General features: G+C 30.6%; 6 protein-coding genes and 2 non-coding genes across 8 annotated transcripts; 3 read left to right on the top strand and 5 right to left on the bottom strand.

Moving 5' to 3' along the window:
• Nucleotides 1–186: 186 nt before the first annotated feature.
• Nucleotides 187–2,037, top strand: MDM31 (Mdm31p; the record flags this gene model as incomplete). The annotated part of the gene is made up of 1 exon (XM_004178910.1): nt 187–2,037. One exon carries the CDS (start codon nt 187–189, stop codon nt 2,035–2,037), a length of 1,851 nt encoding a protein of 616 aa, XP_004178958.1.
• Nucleotides 2,038–2,203: 166 nt separating this feature from the next.
• Nucleotides 2,204–3,319, bottom strand: CDC43 (protein geranylgeranyltransferase type I subunit CDC43; the record flags this gene model as incomplete). Its single annotated transcript, XM_004178909.1, has 1 exon — nt 2,204–3,319. The coding sequence occupies one exon, from the start codon at nt 3,317–3,319 to the stop codon at nt 2,204–2,206; it is 1,116 nt and encodes a 371-aa protein (XP_004178957.1).
• Nucleotides 3,320–3,703: 384 nt separating this feature from the next.
• AMS1 (alpha-mannosidase) lies at nt 3,704–6,952 on the bottom strand (the record flags this gene model as incomplete). The annotated part of the gene is made up of 1 exon (XM_004178908.1): nt 3,704–6,952. The coding sequence occupies one exon, from the start codon at nt 6,950–6,952 to the stop codon at nt 3,704–3,706; it is 3,249 nt and encodes a 1,082-aa protein (XP_004178956.1).
• Nucleotides 6,953–7,657: 705 nt separating this feature from the next.
• Nucleotides 7,658–7,888, bottom strand: PBI2 (Pbi2p; the record flags this gene model as incomplete). The annotated part of the gene is made up of 1 exon (XM_004178907.1): nt 7,658–7,888. The coding sequence occupies one exon, from the start codon at nt 7,886–7,888 to the stop codon at nt 7,658–7,660; it is 231 nt and encodes a 76-aa protein (XP_004178955.1).
• Nucleotides 7,889–8,432: 544 nt separating this feature from the next.
• On the top strand, nt 8,433–8,864 carry EXP1 (Exp1p; the record flags this gene model as incomplete). Its single annotated transcript, XM_004178906.1, has 1 exon — nt 8,433–8,864. One exon carries the CDS (start codon nt 8,433–8,435, stop codon nt 8,862–8,864), a length of 432 nt encoding a protein of 143 aa, XP_004178954.1.
• A 397-nt stretch (nt 8,865–9,261) lies between these two features.
• On the bottom strand, nt 9,262–11,736 carry TBLA0B06080 (uncharacterized protein; the record flags this gene model as incomplete). Its single annotated transcript, XM_004178905.1, has 1 exon — nt 9,262–11,736. The coding sequence occupies one exon, from the start codon at nt 11,734–11,736 to the stop codon at nt 9,262–9,264; it is 2,475 nt and encodes an 824-aa protein (XP_004178953.1).
• A 1,440-nt stretch (nt 11,737–13,176) lies between these two features.
• On the bottom strand, nt 13,177–13,250 carry TBLA0Btrna10I. Its single transcript has one exon. It is a non-coding gene; the product is annotated as a tRNA-Ile (tRNA).
• Nucleotides 13,251–13,698: 448 nt separating this feature from the next.
• On the top strand, nt 13,699–13,772 carry TBLA0Btrna9I. The gene has a single exon. It is a non-coding gene; the product is annotated as a tRNA-Ile (tRNA).
• Nucleotides 13,773–13,796: the final 24 nt, after the last annotated feature.

Here is a 13,796-nt window from a genome sequence, read left to right as displayed (position 1 = left end):
ATATTTTAATGTAACCTATAGAGATACATTAGTAAACTCCTCCATTCATTACAATATTATAATATCAATCAAAAGACAATTGCATATTTACACTCACTTACCCTACATAATTCCACATCTTTTATTATTTATTTATTTTTTTTTGCTATCTTTTTTTTTTTTTCTTATTGTTTTTTATGACATATTATGTCTTTATTAAGACTCGGATTAAAAAATTATAATACTACAAAACCCTTTTCTATAACAAAGATTATTTCAAATTCATCACTAAATAACATTTTGAAAACTTCATTCCATACTTCTAGGTCAATTAGAAAACTTCCAATACATTATAATATTACCAATGTTTCTTTAATTAATAAAACTTCCTTATTATCTTCAATTCAAAATGATAATTTTAACTTTAATAGATCTATTCATCGATCAACTACTTTTTTACAACAAAATAATCTTCATAAAAATGAACCTATAAATAATCATGATTTGAAATTTATTACAGATAGAGATAGACAATTAGCCAAGACTCAAAATATTGCGAAAAAATTGAAAATTAATTTAAGATGGCTATTAACAAGATCAACAGACCCCTTAAGTAAAGGTACCATTGGAACTGTAATATCATGGGTGATTTTCAGTAATGCATTAATATTTTTATTTGCTACAACAACTTTCTTATCAGCAATCATTTATTTGATGAATTCATTATTTGCTCAAGAATATTTAGCTACGAAAGTTGGTGAATTTCTAACTAAAAATTTAGGCGTTTCTGTGGTTTTTGAAAATGCAATAGTTCCTGATTGGAGATCTGGGAAAATAACTTTCAATAAAGTGTTTATATCAAGAAGACCTAATTTATCAAGAAGTTTTGGTAAAGGTTCACAAAAGGAAGCAGCTGAAAGAGCAAGACTGGCGTTAAGTGCGGGTCTTCTTATAAATAGAGGAGATTTCGATGATGGGAATTATACACAATATGATTTAACAATAGATCAAATTGAAATATCATTAAGTTTCTCTAAATGGATTAATGGTACTGGGATATTAGATGAACTATCAATCTCAGGTTTAAGAGGGGTCGTTGATAGAACTCATGTAAATTGGGCAAAAAATGACGATCCTAGAAATTATTTAAACAAACATAAACCAGGTGATTTTGAAATAGAAAAATTTGTCATGAATGATGTCTTATTCACAATGTATCAACCTAAAAATTTTAGACCGATTCAAATTAGTATTTTCAATTGTGATTTACCAAGATTAAGAAAACATTGGTTATTATATGATATTTTACACGCTAATAGTATAAGTGGGACATATGATAATTCAATGTTTACAATTCATAGAAAATTTGTTTCTCATGTTAATGATTCAAATAAAGATAAATTAATATGGAGTAAAATGACTAGATTAAGAGTTGATAATTTGGATGTAGATCATTTAAACGCTGGAGATAGTGGACCATTTGGTTGGATTACAGAGGGGAAAGTTGATATGCTCGGTGATGTAATGTTGCCTGATGCAAATGCTAATTTCTCTCAATTGCAAGATATTATCCATGTAATTGGTGATGGAATATTAAAAGAAGCTAAAAACTATTCTGAAGTCCTAGGATCAACTATTTTCTTACCAGAAAATTCAAGTGCAAATAAAGAAATATTTTCTCAAATTGAACCTTCTGAATATATGATAATAGATTTGTCAGTAAAGCTTCATAATGTAAAAGCAGAAGTACCCTTATTTACTAGTCAATTAGGTTATATCAATAACGCTTTAATAAGACCTATTGTTGGTTACATTAATTCAAGACGAACATATATTCCTATTAGATGTAGAATTATTAAGAACGTTTCTGATTTTGAAGGCTCTTGGACAGTTTATGATTCATTACTTCTAAATGATATTAGTGAAGAAGTATATAATGCATTTGCTGAATACGTTTCAGATAGTAGAAAAAAGAGTCAAAGAATTAGAAGAGTAGGATTTTGGTCGTTACAGCTATTCATTCAAATCATTTTACTTGGTGTTAGCGCATTTGCATAATATTGGTCATCCAGTAAAACATTCATTTCATAGTATATATATTTGATTTTTTTTTAATTAGAATCACTGATCTATATATAAATACAGCATCGATAAAATAACTGAAAATTTTTTTTCTATTTTAATTCATTATATCAAATGGGCGGTCTAATAAATTCATAGAAATTTATAATACCATGGTATCACTTACATATTTTGGAATACATAAAGAACCATCAAAAGAGCCATCCAACAATTTTAATGCAGCAATACCAAGACAAGTATGGTAAATATCTGGGTCGTCATCATCATTTTTACTAAATCCACCAATTAGAGTGTTTTGCGTCGTTTTTAAAAGATAATTTAGAACTGCAGATGTGTCTATTAAATTTTTCCAATCATCTGTGAGCAATTTTAAAGAATTCATACACCAAAAGGCATAGCATGTATCAGCAAACTTGTTGGGCCTACCTTGAAACCCACCATTATCCGCTTCATCAAAGGAAGGGTTTGAATCTATTTGGAATTTACTGCATCCTTCATTTGATAATTGTCTAAATACTAGCCAAGATATAGTTTTTGATTTAAATGATTCAGAAAGGACATTCAAGGAACGGTTTAACAAGTACAAAGCAGATAGAGCACATGAAGTATAGCCAGCATGTGGCTCATTATATTCTCCAAAAGCACCTAACAGTGTTTGATGATTCAAAATATTTTTAACAGCTAAATCGACATCGATGAATTCATTAAAATCTTGTTTGCTCCTAGATCCCATGAGGTATAAAATAGAAATGGCCATATACGTATATCTTAAATCTTTTGAATCAACAGGTGATGGTTTAAAACCATTGTCTATGTCTAGGCTTGAAACAAATGAACCATCTGGCAATTGGCAATTTTTTACTAAATTTCCAATATGTCTTTTATGTTTTGAATTCTCGAAAAAGGAAGTTTCACCAAGAATTCTTAAACTTAATAAAGCGAAAAGGGTATTTGATAAATTAATTGTTATTACTTTATTATCCTGGAAATCTAAAGTTAGAGTGCCAATAAAACCAGAAATCGTACAAATTTTTTGATCATCTTTCAATTCAATGGTTTTATGATGTGCTAAAATAAATTCCCTACTCTTGCTATACTTAGTTTCAATTTGGGTTTTGTCAGTTGCAGCTATTCCACATAATGAATAATATATTATTGCCATTTTATTTGGATCATGACTTTGATATGTTGGAGGGAGCATCATTAAATGTCTACCCATGAATTTTAGATGTAAGGTTGCACGGAACTCATTCGACATGATGATTCGATAGATTTAAGCTTTAGGAGTATAGTATGGCTTATTTATTGACGATTCCTCTACAATCATAAGCATCTTTCAAAATATTTCAAACTTTCAGATCTTTTAATGACTGGGTTTTTTTTAGACTTTTTTAGAAATTCCGCTATTAATCAATTTCTTAGTCCAAATAACCTTAAAAAATAGAAATGCGCTATATGCAATATTGGTATAATAAATTTTTTTAAACAGATTTCATAAACAGTACATAAACAGATATTTTTTTAAATACTATGAATATAAAATATTAAAAAAAAGATGTCAATGAGTATTTAACATGAGGTCATAGAGGTTGATAAGTGAATGAGCCATTCATTCACTTGAGTAAAAAGAAAAAATCGATAATTAGAAGTATAGTTTAACAGAAGCTATCTCGAAAGGTCTTAATTTCAAAGGAATTTCATAAGATTTCTTTTGGTTATCAGCCAATCGGAAGTTCAGTTGTTCTAATTGATACATTTCCAAGTTATCAATTTTTTCAACTTTTTTAATTGGTAAAGTTGTTAATAAAGTAGTGAATGATTCACCACCTAACGACTCATAAAGTCTAACAACTACTGATTTACCTTCTGATGGTTTTAAAGTATAATCTGAATTAATTGATTTGTCATCTTCACCTCTCTTAATGTTGGATAAAATGACATTTCTATCACCTTCTAATTTGACTAATTCATTAAACTTTTCGACATTAGATTCTGCAATTGGATATTTAAATCTGTAGTTAAAATCAAAGGCCAATTTAACAGTAGAAGCGGATAATTGGTCTCTATGTGGGTATATGGCATAATTAATCTCATGACACCCCATGTCAGCATTAGCATCTGGAGCCTTTGAAGAACGTAATAAAGATAATCTCATCAAATTACCATGAGTAGAAAACCCAAATTTGGAATCATTCAAGATAGAAACACCTTTACTGTATTCTGAGTAATCAGCGAATTTATGATGACAAACTTCAAATTTTGCAACGTCCCATGAAGTGTTATAATGGGTTGGTCTTTTTGTAATACCGAATTGAGTTTCATAAGAAGCATATTCATTTCTAATATTAACAGGGAATTCAACCTTCAAGAATTCATTTCTCTTGTTCCAATTATAAACTTTAGTATTAATTGAAATCAAACTTTCATCTGAATTCTTTTCTGTGACAGAATTTAATGAAATTGTAGAAATAATCTTACAATCATTTCCAAGTGGAAGAGACACTTGAACAGATACTTTATTTTCAGAATTGTCAAGAATTGAAACATTTTCAACTTCATTCAAGTATTTGTATTGGTTTACTGAATATAATTCAGTATCCCAAGCTTGCCATGATAATGGCTTATCATCAAACATGACGAATTGATTGGCACCTAAGGTATTTCTACCATTCTTCAAATCCAAGTATTCCACACCTGTCTTTACGTCTGTGATACTAGTAATAACACCAGTTTTCTTATCAATAATGACGTTTAATTTGGAATTATTCATAATAATTTCATCATTTCTGTCTTTAATAGAAAGATTAGTTTTTTGCTCATTTGGTAAAACTATTAGATCATGCTTTGACCATGGTAATGTACCCAATTGCAAATTACTTGCAGGTGTCTTTGATTTTAAGAATTCACATGCAGCATCAATCAAATCATTGGCCTTCCTTACCACATATTCCAGTAATGGAATAGATTCGTATTTATAAACGATTTCAATACAGGAACCTGGCAAAACGTCATGGAATTGACATAACAAAACATGTTCCCATAATTCATTAATATCTTTAGCTGGGTATTGATAATTATCTGGATATAAGATTGAAGTCTTTGTAGCAATCCATTCTAGATCATGTAATTTGATTTCAGATAATCTCATCATACGTTTTGTATTGGCTTGAGTTGTATAAGTACCTCTATGGAATTCAAAATATAATTCACCATTCCAAGTAGGTAAGGTCTTACCATTATTAGTGTTCTTTAAGATATCATCATAAAATTGATCAATCGTAGTCCCTACTTGTAATTTTGGCACTATATTGCCATTTTTGTTTGACATAGATCTAATACGTCTCATTTTCTCTAACATTTCTCTAGTTGGACCACCACCACCATCACCTTTACCATATAGCATTAAGCCTGAGCCATACATTTCATTTGTCTTATTTTGTCTTGAAGTTCTTAAAACGTCACCAAAATGAGAATCTGCAGTGTAAGTATTACCCGGTGGCATATGGGTTAATAATTGAGAACCATCAATACCTGCCCAGTTAAAAGTTGAGTGAGGGAAATCATTAATGTTATTCCAAGATAATTTTTGAGTTAAAAATCTATTGATACCAGATAATTGACAAATTTGAGGAACTTGAGAGGAGTAACCAAAAGTATCCGGTAACCAAAATACATTTGATTTAAAGCCAAAATGTTTCAAGAAAAATCTTTGGCCAAAGAAAAATTGCCTTGCTAGGGATTCACCAGAGGGCATATTAGTATCATTTTCCACCCAAGAACCACCAATGGGGAAAAACTTGGATTGTTGAACTTTTGGAATCAATACATCATTAAAGAATTCAGGATGATCTTGCAATAACCACTTAAATTGTTGAGCTTGTGATGCGACAAATTGATATTCTGGATATTCATCCATCAATGTAGTTTGAGAAGACCAAGATCTGACGATTTTTCTTCTTGTTTCAGCAAAAGGCCATAACCAAGCAGTGTCAATATGGCAATTACCCATTGCATATACATTTGTCAATAGATCCAGATTACCCTTTTGGTAAACTTTGGAATCGTTTAAGAATTCATCGTAAAAGTTGGCCTTTAAGTAATCCCGACATTTTTTTACTGAAGAACGATCATTATAATCGAATATGTTCATAACATTATTAGCCAATTGTCTTGCTTTGTTTTTCTGCCAAGAGTCACCAGGTAATTCTCTAGCTGCATCTCCCAACATCCAGAAATCATAATATAAAGCTCTTGCCTCCCAATCAGGCCATACGATATCTGCCATTCTTAAACCAAAATATCTATTATCATTTGGAGGATTAATGGTGGAACCTTCACCACAACCGAACATACCATTATTACCTGCTTCTATGTAGAAAAAATACTTCCCATCTTTTTGGTCCATAGGTAATCTATATTCGGTTCTTTCTGAACCAGAAAAGGCAGTCTTTGGTAGCAAAGTCTTTGGATCAATGACCACCCCTTCATTGGAACAATCCCAATCAAAAATCAATTGTTCACCAGATTCCAGCCAATCTTGAGGAATCTGCAATTCAATTTTAAACCAAGTGGTAGACCAACTTGGGCCAAATGGTTGATTGATAGAAGCATCTTGGAAATTCAATTCGCCACGTGAATCCTTCTCAATAATTTCTTTCCATGCAGGCCTCTTATCGGGTGACACTGGGGATGAACCTTGTTCAAAAGGTACTTGATACCATTGGACTTTGACGTGATTCTGGTCTAATCTAATTCTTTTGAAATCGTAAAATTTAGGTAAATTTAAATCTTTATAATCACCTCCATCTTGGATAAACTGTCTTAGACGATCCTCGTAAATCCTTTGAACGGGTTTGAACGAGGGATCGTAGCTAATACTCTGATACGACATTATACTAACGCTATTAATAAAAATGTAGGTAAATATATTAACAACAGCCCTATCTTGCAGATCTCCGTAAATAGGGGATCTCTAATCTAATATAAATAGAAAACACTCCGCTCCTTTATATAGTAGCTTCAAGCTGAAATTCGCCACTTGGATTTCTCTTTCATACGTGTTCTGTCCCTGTCTGGTTAATTTCTGGTGCGTTATCCCTTCCGCATTCCTTTTGATTTAGGGGTGTCTTTTTCCTCGATGGTGATTGGTGAAGTTCCCACGTGATATAGATTTAAATTAGATAACCATAATGGAACATAGTGCAATAAAGAAATGTTACTAGTTAAAATTTATAAGTTAAAAAATATTATTAGAAATAAGGTGGAAGATGGATACACAACGTTTGAACATATCGTTTATACCGTACGTTGAAGATGGTTAGAAAGAAGTAGAAATATAAAGATGCACAACCCCTCGGAGTTTAAATTCAGAATGGTTGGGAATAAAAAAAAAATCCACTAATCAAGGTGAAAAAAAGGAGTCTAAGTTTATTTAAAACGACAATTCTTGATCTACTTTTAGAAAATGAACCGTTTATATAAATATCCTTTGGATATCCCACGTGAAAATTTCCCCCTTTTCGGAGTACAGATCTGTAATCATTACTTTATGTAAGACATATAATATATATGAGGCTATAGAGAGATATAAATGCTACTAATTAATTGAGACTTCGCCATTGACCTCTACCGTTTGGATAGTTTCGCTGTTTTTTTCTTCCAAAGATTGGATCTGGACTGTACCTGGTAACTCAACGGTGAAACCCTTAATCAAAGTGAATTCATCAACAATTTTACCCCCGATCTCCTGAACTGATTGCTTGAAAGAATTGACGCTGGCTTCTGAGACAGTATCTTTTAAAGTGACGATATAAGATTTAGAGGACATGTTATGTAGTTTTTCTGTGTAAGTTTGATGGGTCTTTTTCTGAATTTTACAAATATTTTCCCCTCAATCAAATATTAAAACAGAATGTTTTCCTTTATATACATATAAAAACGGGCGCAACATGCACACTAAGAAATTGCGGCGAAAAATTAAAAAATTGATTTAATAATAGAAAAAATATACTAGCGCCGTACGGGTTCGAGTCTCCAGAAGAGCTTATTTCTATTTTGTTATCCATTTAATATTTTTTTTGATTTTTCAGATTTTTTATCATTTTTAGCCGGAATTTCACAGTTGGAAAATAGTTGATAAATAATCCAATTAGGGAAATGCCATTTATTTTGACGTGAAAAAAAAAAAAATTAAAAAAAAATATTTCAAGTCTTGATATTGTGATGTTTTCAAGATTTCTTGACGTTTGTTTTATTGTAAACCTTATCATTTAATTGTTGATGATATAATCTTATAGATAAATATTACTTTATTTCGCGGACAATTACACTAGCGAATTGATCAATAAAATTTTAATATCATTATTTCGAAAATGAATTTTTTAGCTTTCTTCGTTATCATTTCAATTGCCATCTTATTCATCATCATATTACCTTTAGTCTCAGGTGTTGGTAATCTAACCATTTCAAGAACTCCTAAAAACGTCCTCTCTAATGATAAGAATAAAAGACCTGTTAAATTTAAGATCAAAACTTCAAAAGAAGAATCAGAAGAATCAACAGAATCAGGAACTTCTGGTTCATACTCATCTTCCACCAAGTTTAAAGTAGATTCTAAAACAGGTCTAAAGAATAGAGTGCTGGGCGAATTCGATAAAAACGGAATTAATGATCCAAATGTTTATGATTTCGATATCGATGACTTGATTAACGAAGATAAAGAAGAAGAAGAACAATTGATGAAAAGAAATTTAAACAAATACAAGGGCAAAGAAGAACATGAAATTAATGAACATTTAGTTTAACGCATTTTCTAAAGAATTCATATATTCATCATTGTATTATTGTATTACCCTTTTTTTAACCTTTCTAATCTATGTTAATTATTTATCTCATTTCTTTAGCAAAAATTGTTTGTCTTTCCTTAATTCAGTCTGCTCTTCATTAAAACAACAACAAAAAATAAATATAGTTTAATCTTTTGCAACCCATTTAATAATAAGTAATAAATTATTTCAAATAATACTTCAGAATTTTGTTTGTGTTCTTTTTTTTTTGAAGTTTTTTTTTCTTTTTTATTTTTTGAATTTTTTAAATACAGCAATATACATATCCATTTCTATATATATACATATATATACTATTGTTATATTTTACACAATGCAGTATGAGTTACAAATCGATGGGACTATATACGTTAGCTTAGATAAGATGTTTATTACCATTAAATACATTATTGCTAGCATCTTGATATTCCCCAATGGTTTTTTCATCCTTTATATTTTCCAATCCTTGGCCGATTCTTTCATTAGCCTCTTCAGTTAATTCCACTTCTAATTCGTTTAAATCGTCTTCATTAGTTGCAGGCAAATGTTCATTCATTCCTAGTTCATCACTGCTTTCATCGCTTTCAGTTCCAACGTCAAATTCTTCTTCTTCATATTCATGTTTCTCTAAATCATCTTTCATCATTCCACTCTTTTCATCAAAATCATATTCATAAAATAACATGAAGACACTTGGTGTAGATAATACTTCAGCTTCGTCAACCATATGGACTGTTTCGTCCGATATTCTCCACCATGTGCCTCTATATTTTCTAAATGCAATATAATGACCATAATTATGGGTACCATAATGAACAATCACAGATCTTAATTCATATGTTAAGGGGCCAGTTGGGACTTTTGTAGAGTATGTTGGGGCTAACGATAATGGTGGTGGTGGAGGTAAGTCATCATCTTCATCGTCATCACCGTCACTACTACTACTATAAGTAACATTTTCGTTATGGCCATTTGCTTCTTCCTCTTCACTACTATCACTATTTGGAAGAACATTTACACCATTGGAGGAAGCTACGTTTCCTGAACCTCCTTTAAACTTTTCAGTATGAGATTCATTAGTGCTACTACTGTTAAGGTCCATTTCATATTCTACTTCTAATTCTTCACTTTCATCATTTGATTCAACTATTGTTCTCTTGATATGGTGATGGTTTTCAGATTCTTTACTTTTAGGAATTCTAATTGTATTACCTAATTTATCAGTTTCTTCAATATATTCATCTTCACTGTCAGTTGTTGAAACAGTTTCACGAATTTCATCGTGTTCTGTATCTTCATTTAATGGATCATAATTATCTACATCCCTATTAGAACGCATATTGTAATCACTATAGTCACTCATACCATCTTCTTGTTCTTCATCACTATCTTCGAATTCTTTTTGGAATTTATCATGCAATTTTGCATAATATTCACCACCAACAGTTTCATCTTCACTTGAAATTGAGCCATCTTCTTCACTCTTTTGAGTTTTTGACATTGGTAGACGGGCATCTAAATTAATATCATTAACATCACAACACCAAGGCTTTAAATTTAATCTTGCCTTAAAAGCCAGTCTTGAATTATTCTTCTTAATCATAAAAGTTCTTGTATCAAATACAGATCTATTAATATGGATTGATAATAAGGGTGGGGGCCTTGCCAAAATAATTTGCTTCGATTTAGATGATTTACGAACCATATTATCAGTATGCATTTTCTTATATTCTTCATCATCAATCACTGGTTTAGATAAAGTTTCATTTAGTGCCTTAATTCGAGTCTTTATAGCAGAAATTAATTTGTCTGGAATGGAGCCTTTAGGTTTTTCTGACATAGTCTTTAATTGGTTTTCTAAATGTTCTAATACAGCATTTAATGAACATCTATAACAATTCACGCCTTCGATAATTTCAGGTTTACACCATTCATTTAGCAATTGCGATAATTTTAAAGTGTCTCCAATGTTTTCACTTGGCAAGTTTAAACTTAAGCCAGAAGAAACAGAATATCTAATACCACCAGTTTCACCACAGTTTAAACAACCAATTCTTTCAGCAACAATCCCATCTAATGGGGTTACCAATCTAAAAGGTGTAAAGTAATTGGTTGATGGATCTTTATCTAGTAAAGAGTTTGGGTCAAGATGAGCTGTTGGGATGTAAACTGTACCAACATGTGACAAATTGTTTTGTCCAATTAATGCATTTGATGGTAAGTCACTTTCTGGAATTGGTTTTTTGTCCAATTTTTCACGATCTGAATCTAAAAATTTAATATTTTTTTCTAATTCGTACAAAATAGTTTGGAAGAATTCTTGAGCATCTTCCTGTTCATAGCCTAGTATAATGTTCTTATTTGGAGCTTTTGACATCGTTTTTAGTAAATTATTAGTTCTGTAATACTTTCTTTCTCTATAATATTTATCATTTAATTTATCTAACAAATCCTTTAGAGAAATACTAAATGATACATCAGTAGACATATCATCATCATTAGTTTTAGTTAATTTCTTTTTCCTCTTACCATAACTCTTATTTTTGGATTTTTTATCATCCTGCTGATGATTATGATGATTATGCGCACTGTCACTTTTTTTATGCAACTCCTCCAATTCTTGTAGTTGTTTTTGTTTAAATTGTTTAATAATCTCTTCATCCAAAAATCGAACTATTTCATGAGAAGAGGCTAATGATTGTAAAACGGAGTTCATAAAACAAGTATTACCTTCATTGACTAACCCACCAACAAAGCCACCTCTTTTCATTACAGTATTTTGGATCTGCAAATTATTCTTAGTTACCCATTTGCGGTAACCACTTGGATCATTTGAACATGAGATATTCATATTTAATTTTACTTGAAGGTTAATTAATGTATAGAATTAATTAAAAATTAAAAGGAATGTAGAAAAAGAAAAATTTTTCAAAATTAAGCCGCCCTTTTAATATTTGGTAATCAACGATTAATGACCAATAAAAGCTCTAGAATTTCGATATAAATAAAAAAGCTCACCTTGAACTTACGAAATTAACATTCACTAGCTATATAGCCTTAACTCGACTAAAAGAACGCTTAACACACTTTTCAATCTTATAGATCTAGCAGAATGAAATGAAATTTTTCATTGTGACTATTTGTGTAAAAAATATTTGTCCCAGGATCTAAACCCAGAATCCTCGGAATAAGCGTCTCTTTCGGAACTAAATAAGAAATTCGGAACATCATAAGTTACGAGCTAAGATATCTGTGAAGTGTAATATCTGGTAGGGGTAACTCTCATATGGTAAATCTAATTCTATGTTTGAATTTGGAAATAAATTAGTTGTTTTTTTAAATAATAAAGGGTGGGTTTTAGTTTTAGAAATTCTCAAAAATGCAGATCTGAAAAAAATATGAAAATACGTCACAAAATGTTTAATTCTAATGATTCTAAAAAAACCTATAATTTTCTATAGTAATAAAAATGTATGTTTGAGAAAAAAAGCATTGTGGTTATATAAAGATAGAATTATGAGAAAACAAAATTATCAGCACTAAGTATTTAATTTCAAAAAGTTATAACATCATAAAATGATTTATTGAAAGGAATAGAGAACAAAAATAGTTTTGTGAAATTGATTTAACTTTTCAGAGTTAAAGTTAAGACTTATTTGTTAGAATGTATTCTGCGGAATTAATAAATAGTTTGTGAAATAGTCAGTATATACATTCTTCTATTATTATTCGATACTTCTATATATCTATATAGTCGTGACTCTAATAGATTAGGTTTGGAGGTTAATATGTATATACGTAGGTAAGAGGATATGGTGTCATTTAGGTCGACGCTTATATACGCCACCGTATATAGCGATATCCTTTAATCGGGTAAGACTTATAAATATCTCTAACATTATTGAATGAAAATTTTATTCGAAGTTTCTAGCTTTTTATAAGTTTTGTCAAGGGTGTAAAATATTCAAGAATAATATTTTTAAGTTTTCAATTTTTACAATTAGAACTTACGTAATTTATAAAGAAACCTTAAAAAAATTAACGTTTTATTTCAAATCATACCCTATTTTTTGAACCCAACACCTTTCCCATTGAAAAATTCTATTTATATCATCATCATCATCATCATTATTATTATTACATAACAGACTAGCAAGTTAAAACTTGTAAAAGAAGTGATATTCAGTAGAAAATTAAACATGTAGAGAAATTTTTTTCTATTACTCTTAACATCCTTTTAACACCATTAACACCAGTCACGTGACTACAAATATTCTTTCAAAAAAGAATATGGTTCCTAGCGGGATCGAACCGCTGATCCCCGCGTTATTAGCACGATGCCTTAACCAACTGGGCCAAGGAACCAATTGTTTCTTATTTTTGTTGTAGACGAGATTGACTTTATACTCATCTACAAGTTGCTAACTAGAAATTATACATAACACTGAGCAACTGCTAGTTGCATACCTGTGAATATCGGTTCAATGCATAATCTCTACTAGTTAGCCAGCATTACTCAAACTGTGCACTCCTACCCTTATAAGTAAGTTTACAAACAGTCCAATTAAAGTAAAATGGGAAAGCTGGCGTTGACCTTTGAAAAGTATTTAAAGGCCAGCTTTTCCAGACTTAAGACATAAATTTATAGTTCTTTCACATAGTTATTTAGTTTAAAAAGAACAACAATTATATTCGTAAGTTCGAAGTATTAACTGGTGTTAAGTTAATAAGATTGTTAAGTTTAGTTTTGGTAATTACTATTTAAGTGTATCGTACTCCTAAGTTGGTCTACAACAAATTTCAACAAATTCCTGGTTCCTTGGCCCAGTTGGTTAAGGCATCGTGCTAATAACGCGGGATCAGCGGTTCGATCCCGCTACGGAACCTATTTTTGCGAGAATATATATGGTC

This window comes from Henningerozyma blattae, chromosome 2 (genome assembly GCF_000315915.1).
Source record: "Henningerozyma blattae CBS 6284 chromosome 2, complete genome".
Classification (NCBI taxonomy): Eukaryota; Fungi; Ascomycota; class Saccharomycetes; order Saccharomycetales; family Saccharomycetaceae; genus Henningerozyma; species Henningerozyma blattae.
The sequence above is the reverse complement of the archived record's forward strand: the minus strand, read 5'-3'. Positions and strand labels throughout refer to the sequence as shown.